At 42.8% G+C, this 25,867-nt stretch overlaps 1 protein-coding gene across 1 annotated transcript in view; it reads right to left on the minus strand.

Annotated features, from left to right (window-relative positions):
• Positions 1-663: 663 nt before the first annotated feature.
• The window catches only part of LOC124804919 (facilitated trehalose transporter Tret1-2 homolog), a 31,188-nt gene continuing 5,984 nt past the window's right edge, over positions 664-25,867 (minus strand). Inside the window, exons 2-5 of the mRNA XM_047265296.1 lie at positions 23,358-23,806; positions 15,186-15,336; positions 9,073-9,375; positions 664-1,431 (exon numbers count right to left, since the gene is read on the minus strand). Of these exons, the coding sequence (XP_047121252.1) occupies positions 1,144-1,431; positions 9,073-9,375; positions 15,186-15,336; positions 23,358-23,785 (1,170 nt within the window). The 5' untranslated portion in view covers positions 23,786-23,806 and the 3' untranslated portion in view covers positions 664-1,143. The remainder of the gene's footprint in view (positions 1,432-9,072; positions 9,376-15,185; positions 15,337-23,357; positions 23,807-25,867) is intronic.

A 25,867-nucleotide genomic window follows, 5' to 3' on the forward strand; every position in this document is an offset into this window, starting at 1 on the left:
TGGTACCCATAATTCATGTATAATTGAGCAACACCTGTTTCAGTTCAGATGCTTATTTTTTAATAATCCATATGATCTTATGGGGAGTGTATAGGTGATTGGGTAGCGATCTTATTAGCATCTCATGGGTATTATAAATGCCCAATTGAAGTCTCACATCTTGTATATATTCGATGGGCAATCTGCCAGTATACTGGACATACAATTCTGTAAATGACTTGTGGCTTGAAATAATATACGTGCTAATTACTAAATTTCAAGTAAAGAAAAGAAAATAACTTGATGTCACGAGTTCACGAGTTTCTATCTCATTGAGTGAGAGGCCCCAATATGTTGTTGACTATCTGATGAGAATCCGTTACATGGTTCGGTGTCTCCATTTCTGCAAAGTTGAGAGAAAGCTACAATAACTTTCGTCAGTGTATGAGGGCATACAATACCGAGTGCTGTAAAAGGGTATTCGGTGAGGCTCCTCAAACAGACTTCCCCAACAGGGGATTTTATTTTTTTGATTTCGCCGAGTACTTGTGTCAATAACAATTAAGCAGATCAATTTTGATATAATACCCACTCCAAAATAAATCTGGTCGTTCACCACTAATATTGCATTCATTGTGAGATAATGTCGTGTAATTAAAGGTATGTTAGATTATAAGTCAAATGAAGGAAGTAGACTGCATTATTTTATTTGTCAGCCAAAAATACTTTCATGTACCACGTCTTAATGAGGAGAAATTTTATGGCATGGTTAGAAAATGAGATCATTCGGCGACATTCAGTATGTATTCTTTGTATGAAATCAGGGAAAGGGGAGCTGGCATGGCGTAATTTACTGACGATCGAACTTTTACTGACATCACGTTCTTCGTCCACACACACTGTATGTAACAATAGTCTTTTACACAAGTACACAGGAAAAAATATTGCCTTTAAGTGATAACCCGAAGAAACACAGCGACCTGTTACCCATCTGCGTCTGAAACTCCCAAGTCTGCCTCTTGTCCCTGAGATGCGGCAAGAATAATGTTGTTTGGCAGTGGTCAGTACGGCTTATCTTACAGGCTGATTATGGTACCAACTAGAAAAGAGCACGATAGTACAACTGTGAACAGGGCACTGTGTGAAGTCCTCTTCGTTCCGCTCCTACGAGTACCGAGGAGGAGCGACAGAGGCGCCGTAGTCGGCCAGCGGCTGCTGCTCGCCGGCGCTAGCGCCTGCGCGCTCGGTCGGCTTGACGCGCTGGCGGCTGCGCGCGCAGCAAGGCAGCACGAACACGCTCTCCTCCAGCAGCTCCCTCTGGATGGCGTCCCGGGGCTTCCCCCGCGTCTCGGGGACGAACAGCAGCGCGAAGAGCGTCGTCACCGTGCTCAGCACGCCGAGTACCGCGAACGTCATCTGGCGGCCCAGCTTTGCCACGCTCTCCGGGAACACCTGCCGATCAAGTCTCTGCTGTTACTGAGATCAAAGTGGTCGTTGCAGCATTCGTTATGTGGCCCAGACGTTGACACAAATCATTCATTGCTGAGAAACGTGATATCCATCCTCGAACTTCATGTAAGATTTTTATTCTTGGACAAAAATTTTGGTTCTCATAAGTGGAGGAAGAGCACCTGAATCGGCAGAGAACTTCAATACAGGAGAGAAAAACAATATTTCATGCTACACTTCACCTAGGTGTCGCGATACTGTGGAAAAATCCTCCACAAAACATAACAGAGATAACAATACAAGCAATTATGACTAGTCACGAAATAGATCACATCAGATCATTCAGCCTAAAGACAGCGATGGCACTATTCAAAGCCAGCCTCTCGCCGATACGGACGTACGGCATAGAAATCATCGGACCATATCGCATCGAGCAAAACCTAACAACACAAGAAAAAGTGAAGGCGACCTATACAAAGAAAGCGATCAGAATCTGCACGATTCTGAGTCGTATACCTGCTGGCAAGAGAATCCTTCCTTAATGATAACCTACTGACATAACTAATGTTATCCAACACCAGTGCTTCGGAAAGATCACTAAAACGTTGAAGAAAATAGCGGAGGTATACTTCTAAACCTCTGAAGCCGAGGAGCCATTACTGTGGTACATAGACAAAGGAAATCTCCGAGGTTATCAGAGTAGCAATCCACGACTTCTGTCACCTAATGTGTAACGTAACATACAGCGAACCAAAACCAACATGCGAGTGTCAATTGTGTAACCGAATATCTGAACGTTACCGTATACAACTATGGACTAGTTGATAAGCGACTATGCAAACGAGGTGGTGTGAAATCTCTACGTTCTTGTATTACTATAATATTTTGAACTTGCATGCCTAGTTCGCTGCAATAAATGGATTATTTTGTTCTTCGGGCTTGTCCTAGAAGAGCTGTAAGAACCCAGCAAGAGACTAATAAAGACTTTTTCTCATGAAAACTGGTATACAGCGTTGCCAAATCTTTTTGTTCTTGTTGTTGAGGTCTCCAGTCCAGAGACTGGTTTGATGCAGCTCTCCGTGCTACTCTATCCTGTGCAAGCTTCTTCAGCTCCAACTACCTACTGTAACCCTCTGAATGTGCTTATTGTATTCATCTCCTGGTCTCCCTTTGGTCTCCGCCAAATCTTATGTTACACAATCATTATTTTTATTACATAACGTTGGTATTATGTGTGTGTGTGTGTGTGTGTGTGTGTTTTAGATTGTTGTTTAAAACAGAGATTTTGCTATTCTACATATTTTCTTTTATCTGATGAACATTCCAGATATATGAATGCCTAACAGCTGGCATAACTATTAAAACCGTACTCTCACTACATACTTTTAATAGTAGTAATTAAAGTAGAATATGAAAGTACCACATAAAATTTTCTACCATAAGCAGCATTATCATTATTGTATGTTATTGTGAGTTGTTAGCTCCTAACACGCTGCCTTTGTTTAGTGTAGTGTACAGTTTGTGAACTTCGATTGGTATTTACTCTTACATTACTGTTCACCTAGCTAATCAGAAAATACATTTAACTTTAGTCTTGATCAAATTGGAGTTTTGTATTCTGTTGCCAGACAGTTACTAAAATGTCGTGTACACAGTAAAAACGTGCTGTAAAAGATATAATAGACATAATTCACCTGATAATGCAGGCATAACCCCCAAAACGCATAGTGTAGAACTTAAAATAATAAATTTTAGTGGGAACTAAAATTAGTATTTTCAATCGAACTTTTGATTTAGTGAATAATTCAATAACTTCTTTCAAGTTTTTTTGGTGTTCAGATCGCAACAAATTGGAGTTAAAACTCGAGCTTTCCGAAAATTAACACGATCCACTTCGTCAGGAGGTGACTGTATGCATCTGTGCATGGGACTATAGCCCTAGCACACTGGACTCGCATTCGGGAGGACGACGGTTCAATCCCGTCTCCAGAAATCCTGATTTAGGTTTTCCGTGATTTCCCTAAATCGTTTCAGGCAAATGCCGGGATGGTTCCTTTGAAAGGGAACGGCCGATTTCCTTCCCAATCCTTCCCTAACCCGAGCTTGCGCTCCGTCTCTAATGACCTCGTTGTCGACGGGACATTAAACACTAACCACCACCACCACCACCACCACCACCACCACTATAGCCCTCTAGATGACGTCACCACAAGTAGAAAGAATTCAGTGTGACGTCATCGGACCAGTCTCAAGCCTAAATACCACGACAAAGGAAGCAGACTTCACTTCCGACAGACAAGTCGTCTGACGATGAAGATGGTGTTAATCCTTGAAAACTCTTCATACAATGCAACCGCTATGAAAAACTACGGTGCCAGTTCTACGACTTGTACTGCGAAGCATTGAGAATGTACAGCGCTTGCCTGAATCAAACGCGCACGTTAAACTTTACACCAGTCTATATCTGTATCTATGCGCCGCAAGCTACTTCATGACGTGTGGCGGACGGTACTTTGTTTATCAATATCACTTCCCCCTTTCCTGCTCCAGTCGCGAATAGCGCATGAGAAGAACAATTTTTGGTAGCTTTGGTATGATCTCGTTACTCCATGATTTTAAATTCATGGTCTTTTGGTGCAATATGCTTATGACTTATGTGTATGGTTGACTTTTGTAAGAAAGTACTTTCGCGGAATTTTACCAGTGGAGCTGGATCAGCACCTTCGTGACACCTCCGGTCTTACTAAAAGGATCCGTGACGAAACACGCTGCTATTTTTTGGATCTTTCCTATGTTATTCATCAGTTACTCTAGCTTGGTTCCTAGACCGACGATCATGTTGGATTTTGTGAACTGTTTATTTCATGGCAGGGGACACTTCATGAGAATTCTCTCAGTCAGTCTCAGCCTTGCATCTGCATCTCCAACTATTGGTTATTATGTGTTCATATCACTCTACATCAGTCTGTATTCACACTCTAAAATATTTAATGGATGTGACTGCTTCCGGCCTTTGGTACTAATTCGTGTAATCGTATAGTAATGCGTCTTTCCACCGAGTTCTGTGCAGTACATGGCTGTCAGATGTGCTGAGTGTCAGTAGCCAACTCTTGCAGCATTTAACACAGTTGTCTGGCTCTCCGACCTCTCTGTAAACGAGCTTCTAATAAATATAGCTTACAATTCCCTTTGAGACACAACCTGGTCAAAAGTATGCGATCACCTCTGTGTAAGGCCGAACTGACCGACACATATCACGAGAGACGAACCCGCCAGTATAAAAAGAGGCACGCAGTGTTGAGTTGTCGGTACAGAAGTACCAACACCAGAATGGCTCGATCAGGTGTGCTCAGTGCCTTCGAACGTGGACTAGTCGTTGGATGTACTTGAGTAACGAGTCCATCAAGAAAATTTCAACCCTTCTACAGCCGCCCAGGTAGATTGTTGCGTCTTGGAGCATATGAGTTTGGAGTATAAACGCGATGTAACGACCACGGTAAAACCAAGACCAGGCAGATCTCATGTACAGACGGACAGGTACCATCAAGCATTGCGAGGGGTGGTTGTAAAAAATCGCCTTAAATCACTTGGTTCAAAAATCATAAAAGAAGGTTGTATACATGGAAGAAGCCTGGAGAAACTGACGGATTTCAGACAGATTATATAATGGTAAGACAGAGATTTAGGAACCAGGTTTTAAATTGTAAGACATTTCCAGGGGCAGATGTGGACTCTGACCACAATCTATTGGTTATGAACTGTAGATTAAAACTGAAGAAACTGCAAAAAGGTGGGAATTTAAGGAGAAGGGATCTGGATAAACTGACTAATCCAGAGGTTGTACAGAGTTTCAGGGAGAGCATAAGGGAACAACTGACAGGATTGAATGAAAGAAATACAGTAGAAGAAGAATGGGTAGCTTTGAGGGATGAAATAGTGAAGGCAGCAGAGGATCAAATAGGTAAAAAGACGAGGGCTAGTAGAAATCCTTGGGTAAGAGAAGATATATTGAATTTAATTGATGAAAGAAGAAAATATAAAAACGCAGTAAATGAAGCAGGCAAACAGGAGGACAAACGTCTCAAAAATGAGATCGACAGGAAGTGCAAAATGGCTAAGCAAGGATGGCTAGAGGACAATTGTAAGGATGTAGAGGCCTATCTCACTATGGGTAAGATATATACTGTTTACAGGAAAATTAGAGAGACCTTTGGTCATAAGAGAACGACTTGTATGAATATCAAGAGCTCAGATGGAAACTCAGTTCTAAGCAAAGAAGGGAAAGTAGAAAGGTGGAGGGAGTATATAGAGGGTCTATACAAGGGCGATGTACCTGAGGACAATACTATGGAAATAGAAGAGGATGTGGATGAAGATGAAATGGGAGATCTGATACTGCGTGAAGAGTTTGACAGAGCACTGAGAGACCTTAGTGGAAACAAGGCCCCGGGAGTAGACAACATTCCATTAGAACTACTGACGGCCTTGGGAGAGCCAGTCCTGACAAAACTCTACCATCTGGTGAGCAAGATGTATGAGACTGGCGAAATACCCTCAGACTTCAAGAAGAATATAATAATTCCAATCCCAAAGAAAGCAGGTGCTGACAGATGTGAAAATTACCGAACTATCAGTTTAATAAGTCACGGCTGCAAAATACTAACGCGACTTCTTTACAGGCGAATGGAAAAACTAGTAGAAGCCGACCTTGGGGAAGATCAGTTGGGATTCCGTAGAAATATTGGAACACGTGAGGCAATACCGACCCTACGACTTCTCTTAGAAGTTAGATTAAGGAAAGGCAAACCTACGTTTCTAGCATTTGTAGACTTAGAGAAAGATTTTGACAATGTTGACTGGAATACGCTCATTCAAATTCTGAAGGTGGCATGGGTAAAATACAGGGACCGAAAGGCTATTTACAATTTGTATAGAAACCAAATGGCAGTTATACGAGTTGAGGGGCATGAAAGGGAAGCAGTGGTTGGGAAGGGAGTGAAACAGGGTTGTAGCCTCTCCACGATGTTATTCAATCTGTATATTGAGCAAGCAGTAAAGGAAACAAAAGAAAAATTCGGAGTAGGTATTAAAATCCATGGAAAAGAAAAAAAAACTTTGAGGTTCGCCGATGACATTGTAATTCTGTCAGAGACAACAAAGGACTTGGAAGTGCAGTTGAACAGAATGGATAGTGTCATGAAAGGAGGATATAAGATGAATATAAACAAAAGCAAAACGAGGATAATGGAATGTAGTCGAATAAAGTCGGTTGATGCTGAGGATAATAGATTAGGAAATGAGACACTTAAAGTAGTAAAGGAGTTTTGCTATTTGGGGAGCAAAATAACTGATGATGGTCGAAGTAGAGAGGATATAAAATGTAGACGGGCAATGGCAAGGAAAGCGTTTCTGAAGAAGAGAAATTTGTTAACGTCGAGTATAGATTTAAGTGTCAGGAAGTCGTTTATGAAAGTATTTGTATGGAGTGTAGCTATGTATGGAAGTGAAACATGGACGATAAATAGCTTAGACAAGAAGAGAATAGAAGCTTTCGAAATGTGGTGCTACAGGAGAATGCTGAAGATTAGATGGGTAGATCATAAAACTAATGAGGAGGTGTTGAATAAGATTGGGGAGAAGAGAATTTTGTGGCACAACATGACTAGAAGAAGGGATCGGTTAGTTGGACATGTTCTGAGGCATCAAGGGATCACTAATTTAGTATTGGAGGGCAGCGTGGAGGGTAAAAAATCGTAGAGGGAGACCAAGAGGTGAATACACCAAGCAGATTCAGAAGGATGTAGGTTGCAGTAGGTACTGAGAGATGAAGAAGCTTGCACAGGATTGAGTAGCATGGAGAGCTGCATCAAACCAGTCTCAGGACTGAAGACCACAACAACAACATCACGGATGAATGCTTACTGAACACTGCAATCAGCAGCTGTACGTGGGTGACCTGTTGCATAAAAGAAGGCACTAGGATTAACATGAGGTTAATGTAATTTAATTGGAATGAGAACCAGGCAGATCTCATGTACAGATGGAGTGGTACCATCAAGCATTGCGACGGGTGGTTGTAAAAAATCGCCTTAAATCAGGGGATGGAATCACTCGTGAGTTCCGCAGTGCTACCGGCAGTCCAGCTACATTATTATCTACTTCTGGGCGATGTCTCTGCAATTCAAACTTAACAGCCTGACACAGCGTTAATCGAAACACCTGCAGACTATTTAACTACGGTCACATTCTCGAAAAATGCATCGGAAAAATCGAGGACTTTCCTTAGGACCTCTTACTTTTGTAATTTTATTGCTATGATATTTTCTCCCTATGTAGATTTCCGTCAGCAAAATTATTTTTCATTCATAGGAGTAAGTTAGTGATCGAAATATCTTGAAAAGATCTCACTTCGATGAGAAACAGCTTTTTTTTTTTTAATGTTTGCCACCCCAACCCGCTAATCATGTACGTGACACTCTCTCACCTATTTTGCGATATTACAAAACGAGTTGCTCTTCTTTGTAGTTCTTCGACATCTACCGTTAATCCCACCTGGCAAGGATCCCCAGCGCCCAATAATACGGTAACAGAGGACGACCGAGCATTGTGCACACATTCTCTCCAGTGTATCTATGACATCTTGTAAGTGTTATATCAGTAAAACACAGTGTTCAGTTTGCCTTTTCCCCAAAGTTTCCTCTGTTATCGTTCCAGTTTAAATTGTTCGTAACTGTAATTCCTAGGTAGCGCAATAACGGTGCGCAGGAAGCTATCGACCATCTCGTCATTAGCCACAAACTCTTGTAGTTAATGGACAGTGACTCTTGCAGTAATGTAAAGAGCGATGCCACTGGACAGATGACGACTGGAAACAATTCGTGTAGGCCGGCCAGAGTGGCCGAGCGGTTCTAGGCGGTACAGTCTGGATCCGCGTGACCACTACGGTCGCAGGTTCGAATCCTGCCTCGGGCATGGATGTGTGTGATGTCCTTAGGTTAGTTAGGTTTAAGTAGTTCTAACTTCTAGGGGACTGATGACCTCAGATGTTAAGTCCCATAGTGCTCAGAGCCATTTGAGCCAATTCGTGTGGAGTGATGAACCAAGCTATGCTCTGTGACAAACCGATGGAAGAGAAGGTTTCCTCCCATCAACGAAGTACGGTGGAGGTGATGTTTCGCTAAGGCGGTGTTTTTCATCGCGTTAAAGAAAACGCTAAAAGCAGGCGGATATGAATCGGTTTTACACCATTGTGTACTGCACACAGTAGAGGAACAGTTGAAAGACGATGACCGTGTTAGCATGATAGTTCTCCATAGCATAAAACAACATCTAAGAGATAATGGTTTGTGGACAATAACTTCCCTGGCATGGACTGGTCTGCTTACAGTTCCCAATTGAACCCAAGGGAACACCATGTGGATGACCTAGAGCGTCGGCTAACTGTCTTCTATTGTTTCGTCTCTTGAGGAATAATGGACTGCCAATCCTCCACAGACTCCAAGACACCAGATCGAAAGCGTCCCCAGAGGCGTTCAAGCCGTGATAAAGGCGAAGAGTGTACACAGGTCATATAAAAGTCCACTGATCTGTCCGTATGTTTTTGATCAGATTATGCGTATGTACAGGCTCTGGCGATGGGAATACCTTGGTGACGGCGAAGATGAGAGACCAGTTGGACGCGACGGCCAGCCCGCTCATCCAGGCGGCGTCCGGCGTGGGCACCACCTCGGCCGTGATGAACCAGGGCAGCGAGCCGAAGCCGGCCGCGAAGGCGACGAAGAAGACGTTGATGGCGAGCAGCGGCAGCCAGGTGGCGCCCGCCGCCCACGGCGACGCGGAGAGGGCGAGCGCCGCGTGGCTGAGCGCCGCCGTCACGCCGGACGCCAGCAGCAGCGGCCGCCGGCCCGCGCGCTCCACAACCGCCCCGGCCAGCGCCGTCGCCACCAGCTGCGGGCAGCGCAGCACGCCGCGTCTCAACACTGAGCGTCCCGCGTCTGCTGCCTTGCAGGCTCTTTAGCGGAGCAATGGACGTCGCTAACGCCGTGAATCCTCCTTCACTCCAAGAAACTTTGCTCAGACCTATCTACATCTACGTCTACATCCATACTCCGCAAGCCACCTGACGGTGTGTGGCGGAGGGTACCTTGAGTACCTCTATCGGTTCTCCCTTCTATTCCAGTCTCGTATTCTTCGTGGAAAGAAGGATTGTCGGTATGCCTCTGCGTGGGCTCTAATCTCTCTGATTTTATCCTCATGGTATCTTCGCGAGATATACGTAGGAGGGAGCAATATACTGCTTGACTCTTCGGTGAAGGTATGTTCTCGAATCTGTGGCAAAAGCCCGTACCGAGCTACTGAGCGTCTCTCCTGCAGAGTCTTCCACTGGAGTTTATCTATCATCTCCGTAACGCTTTCGCAATTACTAAATGATCCTGTAACGAAGCGCGCTGCTCTCCGTTGGATCTTCTCTATCTCTTCTATCAACCCTATCTGGTACGGATCCCACACTGCTGAGCAGTATTCAAGCAGTGGGCGAACAAGCGTACTGTAACCTACTTCCTTTGTTTTCGGGTTGCATTTCCTTAGGATTTTTCCAATGAATCTCAGTCTGGCATCTGCTTTACCGACGATCAACATTATATGATCATTCCATTTTAAATCACTCCTAATGCGTACTCCCAGATAATTTATGGTATTAACTGCTTCCAGTTGCTGACCTGCTATTTTGTAGCTAAATCATAAAGGATCTATCTTTCTGTGTATTCGCAGCACATTACACTTGTCTACATTGAGATTCAATTGCCATTCCATGCACCATGCGTCAATTCGCTGCAGATCCTCCTGCATTTCAGTACAATTTTCCATTGTTACAACCTCTCGATACACCACAGCATCATCTGCAAAAAGCCTCAGTGAACTTCCGATGTCATCCACAAGGTCATTTATGTATATTGTGAATAGCAACGGTCCTATGACACTCCCCTGCGGCACACCTGAAATCACTCTTACTTCGGAACACTTCTCTCCATTGAGAATGACATGCTGCGTCCTGTTATCTAGGAACTCCTCAATCCAATCACACAATTGGTCTGATAGTCCATATGCTCTTACTTTGTTCATTAAACGACTGTGGGGAACTGTATCGAACGCCTTGCGGAAGTCAAGAAACACGGCATCTACCTCTGAACCCGTGTCTATGGCCCTCTGAGTCTCGTGGACGAATAGCGCGAGCTGGGTTTCACATGACCGTCTTTTTCGAAACCCATGCTGATCCCTACAGAGTAGATTTCTAGTCTCCAGAAAAGTCATTATACTCGAACACAATACGTGTTCCAAAATTCTACAACTGATCGACGTTAGAGATATAGGTCTATAGTTCTGCACATCTGCTCGACGTCCCTTCTTGAAAACGGGGATGACCTGTGCCCTTTTCCAATCATTACCCTCGCTTACGTATAGCGGTTGGTTATGATCAAAACTACGTACCGTACTAGTAAAAAAACATGGCAGCAATTATGTAAAGGACATGGGGAAGACAAATAATGCAGAATCAATTCAACTGAAACACTTTTAATACGCTGCTGTGGTGCATAGTACCGTTACATTTCGGTGCCATTACAGCTACAAAAGGGGCTCAGTGTCCAGAAGAATCTGAAAGCGCAGGATTGCATTCTGCACAGCAGAACGAAGCATGTCCGTAGTTGTGCCGTCTACTTCTCTTGATGTGCTGCGCTTTAGATCAGCACATGTGCGAATATTTCTCTGTTAAATCATGTCGTTGAGGTAGCGCGACATCCGGAAATCACAGGGAGCGAGATCAGGTGATCGTGCCGGCCTAGCATGTGGAAACGATCGGCTAATAATTCGATCGTTTCCAGTTGCGTTTTGGAGAAGCAGGTGAGCTTCACGAACGATGTGCTGCGGGGACGCCTATTGCTCTAAGGCTGTTGAGTTCAATGCGTCTCTCTCCTGTAAGTCGGATATGACATGCTGGCGAAGCATATTGCAGTAACACTGGCCAGTCGCATTCCACGTCTTTGGTCCTTGAACACCAGAGCGTCCAAAAAAATAGTGGGCCAACCATGAACGTTGCCGTGAATCCACACCATAAAATGGTTCAAATGGCTCTAAGCACTATGGGACTTAACATCTGAGGTCATCAGTCCCCTAGACTTAGAACTACTTAAACCTAACTAACCTAAGGACATCACACACATTCATGCCCGAGGCAGGATTCGAACCAACAGCGCGGTTCCGGACTGAAGCGCCTAGAACCGCTCGGCCACAGCAGCAGGCGAAGCCACACCATACTGTGGCACGTTCATCATACAGAGGAACTTCATGCACAGTGACTGGAGGTGAAGATCCCCGCATTCGGCAATTCTGTGTGTTTACTTCATCCATCAGAGAAAATGAATTTCATTTGTCCGTATGATGGTCCAGGACTAGCCCTCGTCAACTTCAATCCTTGGGAGAAAGTGGAGAGCGAAGTCAACGCGCCGTTGTGCGTCCTGTGGTGCAAGCTGTTGTACAATATGCATCTTGTATGGATACCATCTGAGAATGGTTCAAAGCACCTTCCGCGCACTGGACCACGGGATGTTAAACTCTCGTGACACGGCACCCGCACTGCCTGACGATCGGAAATTGCGCTCGGCGTTGTCTGCCATAGCAACAGCGATTTCATCAACCACCGGCCCCTTCCCGCAGCGATGACCAGTTCTTCAGTTTATTCTAACTGTTTCATCATACCCAGCACAGAGGGTGGAGAAAGAAGACCCTTCCGTAATCCTTTCAGCCGGCGATATTCCAGAAGTGCAGATACAGTATTACTGTTGTTTTGGTAACATAGTTTCACAAACAATGCCCTGCCCCTTTAGTCCAAGCTCATGTTGACGCATCAACAGGTGCACTGCGACTGGTCAGGTATGTGAGACTATGAATCATGATGACTGATCACGGCACCTCGTATCCATGGATGGAACTGGAAATTTTGCACTCCATATTCTGCATATTAATGTTACCAAGTTTGGTACTCATACGGTACTCAAGGTAGTATGAAAGTATCAATAGAAAACTATATTTCAAAAAATGAATTGTAAAAATGTAATAATGTTTTACCGTGTTTGTACAACCATGCCATTTTGTGCGTGTTTTGCATTAAAAAACCCCATTGATGATGGTGATATTTGTCGCCGAAACTAGTTTGGGACAATAAAGAAATAAAAGAATAACAAGGTGTTTTGCATCAAGGTGGACTCAATTTCCGACATTACCGTTTTTCACTGAAATCAGTTTACAAACTACATATACCCAGTACGCCGATCCACGACGCTGAACTGATTGTTAAATGGATAGGCAGGGAGTGGTCTTAAATAGCACTAGTCCTGCTCACCGTCCTGTGTATGACATCAGTGTTAACCAATCACAAGTACATTGTGTACTATTAGCATGAAATGTGTTACAATAGTCTATATTACTTACATTTGAAGAAGAGTTATAGGTAAAATACACCGTAAAATTGCTATGAAATAGCTTTTCTTCAAAAAATATAAACTGTAGTAAATAATTAGCTTTAAATAAAGTAGTCTAGGCTGTCCTCTGTTATCCGTTGTGATAGATGTATAAACGCCGAAAATAGAACAGGACCTGCCCGGATAAGCGAGTGCATTAAAGCCTCTACAGTGCTTCAGGGACATGGGGAAATGCTTGTAGCCCAGTCAGCAATGACCGAGGGATGTGGGTTTAGGGGAAAAATCGCGTAATCGCAAAAAATCGTATAGTGATGCGATCGAGTTCCATGAACAACATACTAGAAATGCTGGCCGTTGGGCTGTGAGTGTGGGAGAGAGGTGGATGTTTAGCGCTTTGATGGTCACTCTTTTATATTACTCTTGGATGACTCACAAACTGAATCTTCTTACGAAAATGTCTCATAGTACGAAATTAAACAGTGTGAAATTTCCTACAAGACATCCTAGTCAATTTTCCTCTAGGACCAATAGTTTCAGTGTTGTAGCGGAAAAAAAAATCACAATTATTTGAAAATAGTGATTTACTGATAGCGAGTTAACGTCTGTTTTTAAATGAAGTGAGTTAAAAACAAATATTAAAAGTATGCCCCACATCTGAGTATAAGTGAAATATTTTGTTCTGGGAGTATGACGAGCTAGCCGGACGGGGCTAGACACACGAAGGAAGGCAGGTCGCCGGATTTTAGTCATGCCCTTAAGTCCTTTGTAAGTCTGCTGCAAACTGAAGATCGAGCAGGCGAGTCGCCACTCTCTCTACCCCATTGTCGATACAATGCTCTGAAACGCGGGGCGGGGGGGAGGGGGGGGGGGTAGAGGGGTGTTTTTAATTTTCCACAAAGTCCTTCAATACTATATGGAATACAGATATGAGTTACTTATAAAACTAACGGAAAAAACGCATATGGACGGATTCGCCATACATCTCTGCACCCCCCTTTACACTGCAACAATGGAAACTGATTATTAGTTACCCTGTTCGACAAATGTAGTGTTCTTAGGAGAAAAGCAGTTTCGCCTCACCAGGAGACACGAACGTTTTCCAATTTACAGTCAGACTACATCTTCCTAGCATTTCCTGTCCGTTTCCGTGACGTAAGATTGTAAATAGACAAAATAACTTCATCCGAGCTCGAGTTGTGTATTGGAGTTGTTCTCAGTTTATTAAGTACTTATTTACAGTTGTTACGTGAGCTTTTATGTAAAATATTTTCCTATAAACAATACCTCAGATGTATTTGATGTGCAAGAGTGAGGTTGTCAGTGACGTACGTAGCCTTGCAAAAAAGGGATTAGACTGGCACATGCGGCACATGCTATTGTCTACTACTGACAATATTCTATAAAGCCATGTAACCATACCGCAGCCACTTGGTGAATTAATGAATGACCAGAAAGTTACAGCACGTCTCTCACCATTACTTCTTTTACTGTGGAACTGTGTAAATCTCTTCCATTTCCTGTATGGTGGACTGCACTGGGTGGAGCCACTTACCGATCATCCACAATATTTATTGCAAGGTGTGTGTGAATATGTCTGAATGGAATGGGATCAGTCATGTTCAAGTCTAGAACTGTTAGTTGCAGAGGGAGCCAATTTGAGCCCATCAGCCTCTTCAGGTTTTGGGAAAGCTGAGGATGGGCTGATGTGGTTGATACATCTCATTTGTGAAAGTATTCGAGCCATAATGCGGACAAGGAAATCGGCAGTGTTGAATACATATTGATAGCAGGCTACACTTTGGGCAAGCTCTTTATTGTGAGGTATGTTACATAATAGCTCACAGCCTGGTGAGCATCTGCGCTGAAGAGTTCATTGTCCGTCTGACCTTAATTATCTGTACACATGATGTCTGCTCTTATGTGCCTGTACGACGGAACAGATAACATGCATTATGTAATTAAGAGTTGATTTAGTTTTTAGACGGTTTCCCACATTCGACAGGGTGAACGCCACGTACTGCCTCGGTTTCACGATTCGCAACCATTTAAAAAACATTCTCAGTCTTGCTTGCGACCTAAATCTCTAAGCAGAGAGATGGAATACACAAATTCTGCCCCTGGGAAGAAGTGTTGGACTCAGGAATGGCATCCAGCTTCCCACCATCACTAATAGTGCCAAATGCGAATGAACATAGGAAAACACGATAAAACAGGAAGAAGACGATAGATAACGAGAGACATAAAAGTTACGTCCATCTACGTGAATGTAATGAAGTTGCTCACCTGAACGATTCCAACCACCAAGGTCGCCATCTCTGGCGATAGTGAGCTGCCAGCTTGTTGGAAGATGTCGACTGTGTAGTAGATGAACGCGTTGATGCCTAGAAACTGTCGCAACGTCATCAGTCCCACGACTATCAGCAGCGCCCGACACCTGCCGAAAGAGGATCTACAGTGCTCACACACTGATAGATTACATCTGCAAGTACTGATTGAAACTGTCAGGAACGTGTCTCATTTATCTCAGTTTATTAAAACCAGTAAATTCGGTGTTAGCTCTTACTGCTGCATGTCTCTCTATATGCCGTGCGTGCTCACCTGTGTGTGCGTGTGTGCATGTTTGTGTGTGTGTGTGTGTGTGTGTGTGTGTGTGTGTGTGTGTGTGTATGTATGTGTCTATGTGAGCTAGAGTGAGAAAGAGAGAGAGAGAGAGAGAGAGAGAGAGACCTGCAGTGTATCGAAACTTGTGACGACTACGCCAGTACCCTTTCTGCGTCAGTGGCCACTATTGTCAGAGTATGTCTTTATCTTTTGTAGAAATACCGTAGGTGCCATATGCACGTTTTAACTTCTCTACTTCACGTGACCAAACACTCGTGCTGTACAGCATTGTTCATAAGTAACTCAGCGGATCAGATGACGAGTGAGTGAAAACTGCACGATATTGTAATAAAAACTTAGAATCAGTTGATAGAGTACGTCGCCAAGTTTCAGTTCGTAATATACGCCGAAGTGTAGTTGTGCAGCGCATCACTAGGGGACAGGCATATAGAAACAGGTAGAGTCTGTGGACAAAACATCCGCTCCGAATGGCCGCATTGAATTAATTGTTACTTGTAGATAGGCAACCTCATGAACAAATCTCCAAACCGGGCTGCAGCTTTTTTGAGGGCACCCACTCATATACAGACGCTTTGATGTCAGAAACGGTGCCAACAATGAGCACCTGTAAAGTGAGTAAAAAATTCAGAGACATCCCCTATCCACTAAATTGCGTCTATCCTACAGTTATCGCACAGTGGTCTTCCGATAACACACAGATACTTATGAATAACGTTATATATAAAGTGCCAAGGTTTATTCTAGATTAAGTAAGGACGGACAGATATCCTGCACAGACGATCAGTTGGATAAACTGGCCTCAATGATCCTGTTTAAAGCTGTTATGAACCAGTATTGAAAAGAAACGTTTATTCTGTGATATGTTCTAAACACATACGTAATGTGAAAAGTTTAGTATTCATCAAGTTCTGTAAAGGCAATATGCAATAAATGTCTAATATAATTTTTAAAATAATTATGGATTTACGTGGCGATGTTAATATGATGTACGTATTCCACAAGAAACATAATACGAAAAGTTTAGTATATGTAGAGCTACTGTGCAGACAATAAGGTTTAAATCTGTGATACGATTCTATTATAATCAGAGACTGATATGCAGACATTAAAACAATGTATTTCTACAACTGTGTCTCACTGAGTCGCACGGATTATATTAATTTCATTTGTATCCGCAAATTACATGCAGTTCTTGAAGTTTTTTTAAGCTTACAATTATTTACCCAGAAATTTATGAATCTATGGATGTTTATAAACAATGACATAGTTATCTAAACATAGTTACAAGTTACAAAAGAGGTGAAATAATAGAAAGTTTCGTAATCTATACTACTACCTAAATGCAAGACATTGTTTAACGCCGTTAGCAAAAATCTCGGAAAGTTCTTGACGGATTCAATTCAGCTTTCTACTCGATACTCATTAAAAATCTGTAACACTTCGCCAGGCTTAGGACAAATGTTATATATACAAAGATAAACTTCGGCCAGTGTTGTTACCAAAACTCCCGAAAAACCCGATTTATTTGAATTTTTATGTGATATTGTAGTAAACATTATGATGGGCATGGATTATATATTTTTAATACAAAATAGGCAAACGTTATCAAAAATCTCATGGAACTCTTGACCCATTTAATTCGTACCTTTATGCAGTACTATAACATACGTTCATATAGTCTTAGACCAGCCATTATATTTTTCGAACAACAATATACAGAACTTTTGTTAAAGCGCTCTACTGTGCTCTGAAAATGTGCGTTTTTGTTTTCTTTGACTCGTTCGGCCTTAACTACGGTACCAGGGCATTTAAGCAGCTATAAAACAATTTTCCCCCACGTACATTCTTTCTCGTGTCACACAATCTTCAACAAAAATTGTTACACAATGATGTGCTGTTTTGTTTCCTTCCCCGCAGTCGGTTTTAACAGATAAGAGGAATGCTGTATTTATGGCTTATCGGCTTATGATTGGAATACTACTACAGAATCTGAATCGCGAGAAACTTTGTAATCCTACCCATTCGCAGATTAAATCTATTCGGAATACTGCCACACATCACAGATCCAGCAGAGTGTTCTCTCTCATGTCCCTTATACAAATGATCACGTCCAATGTAGCTATTCATTTTAAGCGACTTCAATTCCCAATCAAGTTTTCATTTGAAATACCAATAAACAAGGCTCGAGGTCAGAGAGTGGGAAGAAGAGGAGGTGGACTGAGAGGTGGGGCGTGGGTGGGGGTGTGTGGAAGGAATAGACATAGAGAACGGGAAGGACAGAGAGGTGGGAAAAGAAGATTAGGACGTATATCCATTTCCCATATGTATTTAGCAATTGCTAAATATTGTCAGGTTCGTTATTTCATAACGAAACTAAACGGTATTCTTTCAATGTTATCGGTATATGAGAAGTTCCAACATTCTGAAGTATGACAGCAGATGGTAACAACTGATCTCGGTGACCAAAGTTCAGCCAGCTGGCACCAGTCTGCACGAAAATAACTGGCAGAAATTAATATATTTTAATATTTATGTTGGGTTGATACAGTTTTCTGTTGGAAGACTGGTTTCGCTACCTATGCAAGCCCCCTCGTCGCTGCCTAACTGTTGCCACCTACATCCATTAGATCCTGCTACTTACTGAAGTCAAGGCATGATCTGCTTCATCAACTTTTATAGTTCATATTTCCGTCGTTCACCAATTTAATTCTTGCTTGATACCTCCTGATATGTCTATCAACCGACCCCTCGTTTTACTCAAGTTGTGCCACGAAATTTCACTAGGAACTGTTCTCTTCTTCCCTTGACTTTTTTCGTCCACCTTTCACTTCTGCACAACGCTATATTCCAGAGAAATATTTACAAAAAGGACTTCCTAGCACTTATAATTATATTCACTGTCCTCAAATCTCTATTCTTCCGTTTATACCGCCATTGCAAGTATGCATTTTACATGCACATTACTTCGGATAGCTTCAGTTATTTTGATTCCTGATTACCAATACTAATATTCTGTGGCCTCTCATTCCCCGACCTAATTAGCTAACCTAATTAGCTCTCATTCCCTAACCTAGACCACCCGATTCCATTCGACTATACACAAGTAAGCTGCTTTACTTTTATTGATATTAATCCTACATCTTTCCAAGATCCTATCCATTTTCTTCAACATTTTTCATAATGCTTTTTCGTGTCTAGCAGATGTATAATTTCATCGGCAAACCTCCGAATTTTAATTTGTGCTCCCTTAACTTTGATTTCCTTTATAATTAACATCTTGTTATTGTTTCACAAACTACTCAATGTACACATTGAGTATTGTTGGGGACGATGGAACGCTGTTATACTTCCTTAACAACAATTAGTGCCTATCAAGTCCGTCGATTGTTATAACTGCAGTCTGGCTTCTGTACAAGTTACAAAGAACCTTGAGCACTCTGTGTCTTATCAGTGCTACCTTCAAATTTTCAAGCAATGTATTCCAATCACCATGGGCGAAAGCTCCTACTTTAAACTACAAATTCTATGAAAGTACTTGTGGCTTTCTTTAACCTATATGGTAACTAAAACTGTAGGTTCAGTGTTGCGTGGGGTGTACTTTCATTTCTCTTGGAAACAGTCGGGTCTTTATTGAGTTCAGCGTCTAGAAAATTTTTCATCATTGTATAAGTAATTAGTGTCAGTATTTTGCAAAAAACCCTTATGAGACTGAAAATTGCGTAGTACTGCGTATTACCTGCTATCATCAGGAAGAAATGGTTCAAATGGCTCTAAGCACTATGGGACTTGACAACTGAAGTCGTCAGTCCATTAGACTTAGAACTACTTAAACCTAACTAACCTAAAAACATCACACACATCCATGCCCGAGGCAGTATTCAAACCTGCAACCGTAGCAGCAGAGCGGCTCCGAACTAAAGCGCCTAGAGCCGCTCGGCCACAGTTGCCGGCGTTGTCATCAGAATTGGAAATGTTAAAATCTTATTGAATTCTGAGCGTATTTCTCCCGGCTGATATGGTTAAAATCTGATCGAGTAGTTTTACCATATTCTCCTAAAGATCTCAAAAATTTTGAGGGAATGCGGTTTATGCAGTTGCTTTTCCACACTTTCCTATCAGTGTTCTGCGAACTTATTCTCTCAGAATTACATCTCTCATCTCACTTTCGGAATTTCCTTTTCCCATTTCCATCGCTCGTTTCTGAATAACGATTTCTAAAGGTAATAAAACACATGCTTAAATTGGCGTCCCATTCTAGATAACCCAATTTGTGACTAACTTTGCCCCACCAGCAGCTTGTCTGGGACTTAACTGAAAAAAATGGTTCAAATGGTCTGAGCACTATGGGACTTAACTTCTAAGGTCATCAGTCCCCTAGAACTTAGAACTACTTAAACCTAACTAACCTAAGGACATCACACATATCCATGCCCGAGGCAGGATTCGAACCTGCGACCGTAGCGGCCGCGCGGTTCCAGACTGTAGCGCCTTTAACCGCTCGGCCACCACGGCCGGCCTTAACTGAAAAGTTCCTGCCTCTACACAGATTATTAAACGTACAACCCACTCAACCAAAAACCCATAAAGTATTCTAAAATTATTTGCTTGTACTACAACAGAATTCGTAAACGGTGTTTGAGCGTCCCATTCACTCCAGAATGTCTGAATGGCTTAAGTGAAATTTCTTCGGAAACCTGAGTATTATATACGGAACCTAAGGTCCAGAGCAGTGACTACTGCTGAATTTCGCATGTCTGTTTCTTCTAGCCACAAATCCCTAAACTACGCGGATGTTCATCACCAAAAAGCCCCGAAATGTCTAAATATCATTTATGTACAACAGTAGTCACTCGCAAAAACCGAATGCGTGGAACTCAGCGAAATTACATCTTCAAAGTATTCTAAAATATTTCTGACTGTCTCCTCCCACCACCGCATCCCTCTCCACCATCGGGATTATAATCTGAAAAATGTTTCAGTATAACACCTGAGTTGGCAAACTTAGGGGCCCCCGGTAATGTCGTTCTTTTTTACATTAAATTCAAACAGATAAATGCTTAAAAAGTTCTTTGTTTTAATAACTGATGTAATGACCTTCGATATCAACAACATTTTGCCATCTAGAGTGCAAAGTTTCAATAACGGATCCATAAAATTCTATATATTTTTGAGAAAAATATTTAGAGATTACATCTTGACATATTTCACATTTTCAGTTTTTATCCCACTTGGAAAATGTAGCGATCGGAATAATTGGAAATTCAGTGGTGCAATATCGGGTGAGGCAATATCTGACATCCCAATTCAATAATTCTTTTCCAGGGTTCGTTCTCGCGCAGTGCGGTCTTGCATTATAGTGTTGCAGAATAACACCTTTTCTGTTAATAGTAGCTGGGCACTTTTCAATTAATGACTGATTTACTTGATGTAACTGTTCACAGGAAATGTCTGCATTCACAGGTGGTCGAGGTTTCAGCACTTCAAAGTGAACGGCCACGTGAATACTCTACCAAACACACAAAAGCTCTTTTTTGGTGTATATAGCTGGCTTAGCTGTACTTCTTGGTGATCCATTCGGAGAGAGCCGATTAATTTTGCCTTTTGGATTGTCAGAGAGAGCCCATTTGTCATTTACAGTGATCAAACTATCGAAAAACGCTTCTGGATAGTGTCGCTGAAGTAGTAAGTTGGAAGTAGTGGATCGGTTAGCCGTGTTTGTCTTTACCGATCTGCTGCAAATGTTCTGCGATGGTCGATCAAGGACTGTTGAGGATGTCTGACAATTCCTTGATTGTCTGATAGTGATTTGATTTAATTTCTGCCCTTAATATGTCACTTCGTAAAGTTCTTCGTGCCGAGCGGTTCTAGGCGCTTCAGTCCGGAACCGCGCTGCTGCTGCGGTCGCAGGTTCGAATCCTAGCTCAGGCATGGATGTGTGTGATGTCCTTAGATTAGTCCGGTTTAAATAGTTCTAGGTCTAGGGGACTGACGACCTGAGATGTTAAGTACCATAGTGCTCAGAACCATTTGAACCATTTCTTTCTTTGAAAGTTCTTGGTCTTCCTGTCTGACAAAAGTATTAAAGATCAATATTACCGGATTTGAAAGTAGAAAACCGTCTTTGGATTTTGTGAACGTCTAATACACTTGGATAAACATTACAAATGTTAATTGTAGCAACTGGAGCGTTACTACCCTTACGGATATGTACTAGAACGTCGTGAAAAGTAACGCCTCCGATATTTCTACGTGAAAACTCTAAACATATTTAAATAAAACAAAATGTTGTTAATGTTTTACACCTTTTTTCTTCATGTCTACATATTGTATAGACCTCTGCCGCTTGAATGATCTGAATCGTAGCGTGTAACATGGTAGTGTGTACCGTAACCATGTCGGTCGGTGAGAAACAGTGTGCCGTAATTGGGTTTCGAATTCGAAGAATTTATCCAGACATGGAGCATCCTCTCCTTCAGCATGACCACACATATGTGCTGCTGCATGTGCAGCAATATGACGCACTGGGTTCATCGTCATCGATCATCCTCGATACAGTCCGGACTTAGCACCATCCTATTTTCATCGGCTTCCAAATATTAAAGAATACTTTCGAAGACTACACTTTGTAAAGATGAAGATGTGCAAGCAGGGGTGAGGTAGTGGCTTTGTCAACAAGGCCAAACTTTCTGCAGTGACGATGTCAACAAACTGGCTTCTAGTTGAGAGAATTGTCTCCCTCACCAGGGTAACTACGTTTGAAATAAATATGTAGACAAGGAGAACAAAGATGTAGACCGTTAATAACGTTGGTTCTATTGAGGAGCTTCAATGAATTGGGAATAACAGACTACCATTTGCAAAATACAGCTTTATTAAACCTTGACTGTCGTTTCGACAGTTTTAAAACTCTCTTCTTCAGAAGGTACTGTACATTGAATCTCATTATGTATATCCAGTAGGGAAGCCGTCGGCACTGTCTAGTACATGTACGTGTTATCCACATAATGAACATTTAAAATTTGAAAGTATTTGCTCTCTGCTGTAGAGCTTTGTCTTAAAGTAAGACACACTTGACCGTGGATCCAACGATGCGTAGTGTAAAGTGTGTGATGTTCAAAAAATTTTAATGCAACGTCCTACAGTAAAGAGTTACTACTCTTCAATAATGTGTTTTAAATGGCGATTAAGTGCATGACATATACATGTACTGGACAGAGTCAACTATTCCCACATCGGCCGTAGATAATGTGATTCTGTGTAAAAAAAACTTCCGAAGTAGACAATTTTCAAACTGTCGAACCCGCGTCAAGGTTTAATAAACATGTATATGGCTATTAGTAGGCTATAATTCCCAATCCACTGAAGAAAATTCTGGAGAAATGTTTTACATCGCACCCTCGTACTACTTCTGGTATCTGGCTGATCATTTCACAATAAATAGCCAAAAATTATTTGAGGTGTAATTATTTACAAATAAATAGATCTCCTAACCTTAAAATGTCTTTGTTAAGTGCACAATGAACAGATAAATGTCAAAAGAATGTTGACATTAGCAGAAACGACATGAATACATAAATGTCGCTGCCCCGGTACCAATCTCACCACGAACGAAAGACCTCGGCCTATAAGGTAATCTAGAATGAATGTGGAACAGCAACAGCAGCTGTGTAAGTGGTGACTCAACCTTCTTCCCATAAGTATTCTTAAGGTTTCGATATGCTGCTATGCTGCCTTAGCTCGCTCAGTCAGTACCCAGTCAGGAGTGAATATGTAGAGGAGTACCGTTCAACCTGTTCTCTGTACTTCACCGCTGACCTGTCACCGTGTGCTCACCTGACCCTGAGTGGAGGCGTCTCCTTGCCCCCCCTCGCATCGGCCTCCCGCCTCCGCCGCTCCAGAGGGTCCAGCTCCAGCCGCAGCCATCGCGCCGCCTTGGGCGCCCGGCGCATCGCTTCGGCCTCCGGCGCTGCGGCCAGGTGGGCTGGGCTCTCGGGGATCCACAGCAGGGCTACCAACTGCACCAGCGGCACGGCCACCGGCACCAGCGTCTGTGTCTCCAACGACGCCCCCGCAGCGCCCAGCGTGTAGGCCAGGAGGATGCCCGCGTCGATCTGCAGGTTCTGCGCCACCCCCAGGCGGCCGCGGATGGCCACGTCACAGCTTTCCTCAGAGTACAGAGGTGCCACCACCGTGGCGACGCCCATAGCGACACCTAGCAGGACTCGTCCGCTCAGCAGAATCCACAGTTTGGTCGAGTACATACCGCTGTCTGCTAACGATCCCTGCAGGCAAATTAGAGCGACGTGATCATTTTGAATAAATATTTTGGGTGTAAAGTGAATTCATTGTTCGTTCATGTAGCTACGATAGTCAGGCGTTTCGATACTGCTACATCAACTACGTACTCTGTCTACTGAAGTGTGTGGCAAAGGACACAGCACACTGCCATTTGCCCTTGTTTCTAACTTCGGTTGTGATTATCTGACATTGGAATACATATACATCAAAATAGGTAATATACATGCTTTGCTAACCACTGTAGCGCATGTTCTGTGGTTATACGGTCATATACATATCCGTGCTTAGTTTCTACACAGTTCAGCACTTCCAGTGTAGGGGAACCACGTAAGACACTGGTTGCGTACGAAAACAATGAGATCGAAATGAAATAACGCCCAAGTGATATGCAACACACCTAGCGTACAGGTAACGCTCAAACTGTCCACACTCCACTGCGTCTCATGTTCAAACTTCGTAAGCCAAATCATATTTTCAGCGACACAAGAATGTAAATTCCTTACAATCAGCTTTCCATGATTTGTGAAGGGAGCTTCATTGGTTAGCAAGATTCTTTGATAAAAGAATTTCATGCATCTTCTGCAATTCCTCATGTTAGTCTGCTCCTGAAGCGACACATGATACAGACAGAAGCTGTTTGCACGCAAAATGGGAATAGCGCTTGTCTGACCCATTGTAAATCTACATCTCCATATGTACTCCACAAGCCACCTAACGGTGCTTGGCGGCTGATACCCGGTGCCAATACTCGTTATCTCCTTCCCTGTTCCACTCGCAAATGAAGAAGGGCATAAACGCCTTTCTGTATTACTGTACGAGCCATAATTTCTCCTATGTTATTTTAGCGGTATTTACACGGGATGTACGTTGCCGGTAGTAGAATGCTCTTTACTCAGCTTCAAAATGCCGATTCTCTAAATTTTCTCAATAGCCAAGACGCACAGGATTAAAGGCATTAGGTACCAGTATATTTAGATTAGTGGAACAATCTGAAAATTTGTGGCACACCGGGCGACAGATGACTTTTACAGACGAATCAGCTTTTATGCTCCATCGGACAGACTGCCGTTGGATCCTCGGGAGGGTCCAAATTAGGAGATGGAAACTTACGGCGGGGGCGAAAATTTTGTGGCATACCATGAATGACATGCAGGTGCAATGTACTGGAAATGCAATGGATCAAAGCAAGCGTGCGTCTATCCTTGGGAACCATGCCCACCCCAACAACAAGCAGTTTGTTTCTCCTTGGCACAATGGCAGTTACCAGCAGGGCAATGCAACATGCCACATAACTCGCAGTGTATGTGTGTGATTCAAACACCACCAGGATATGTTTAATGTACTTCCCTGGCCACCGAAATGCCCGGATTGAAACCCAATAGAGAATCAGTGTGACCACCTCTATCGGATTGTTCACGCCATGGATCCTCAACCGAGAAACTAGCGTAGCTGGCCATGCAAATGGAGTCTGCACAGCTGCTCATTCCTGTCGGAACCTTTCAGGGCCTAACTGACTCTCTTCCTGCACATCTCGCAGTGGTCCACGCTGCAAAGGATGGTTATTCAGGCATTTGACAGGTGGTCACATTTACATGACGGGACAATGTACCTTCCTCAGTGGTTCACGTGCCCGCTACAGCGCCAGTCGGAAATCAACCTTGCCGTGGACACAACGGTTTGGCTCGTCAATGTTTATAGGTTGATTGCGTGATACTGTTACAAATTTGCATTGATGTTGGAAAAGTATAAATGTACCAGTTGCTGTTGAGGAGTCCTGGCCCGGAAACGACTAAGCAAAAATAGTTCTGATACCTCTGACGGTGGGTCTTTTCCAATGCAAGCTCTTTGGTTTCAATATTTTGAGAGGTATCGGTATAGACCAAAACAAGATAATACCACCCAGTAAACGTGGACTCTAAAATGTATGTCAAAGGGCTATGACCGCTGCTTCATCTTTGCTACTGTGAAACACATACCATCTCCTGAACAAGTGCTCATAGCACTTAAGGTATGCTTGTTAGAGCCCTTATTTGCTGGACATTTTT

This window comes from Schistocerca piceifrons, chromosome 7, assembly GCF_021461385.2.
Source record: "Schistocerca piceifrons isolate TAMUIC-IGC-003096 chromosome 7, iqSchPice1.1, whole genome shotgun sequence".
NCBI classification, from domain to species: Eukaryota; Metazoa; Arthropoda; class Insecta; order Orthoptera; family Acrididae; genus Schistocerca; species Schistocerca piceifrons.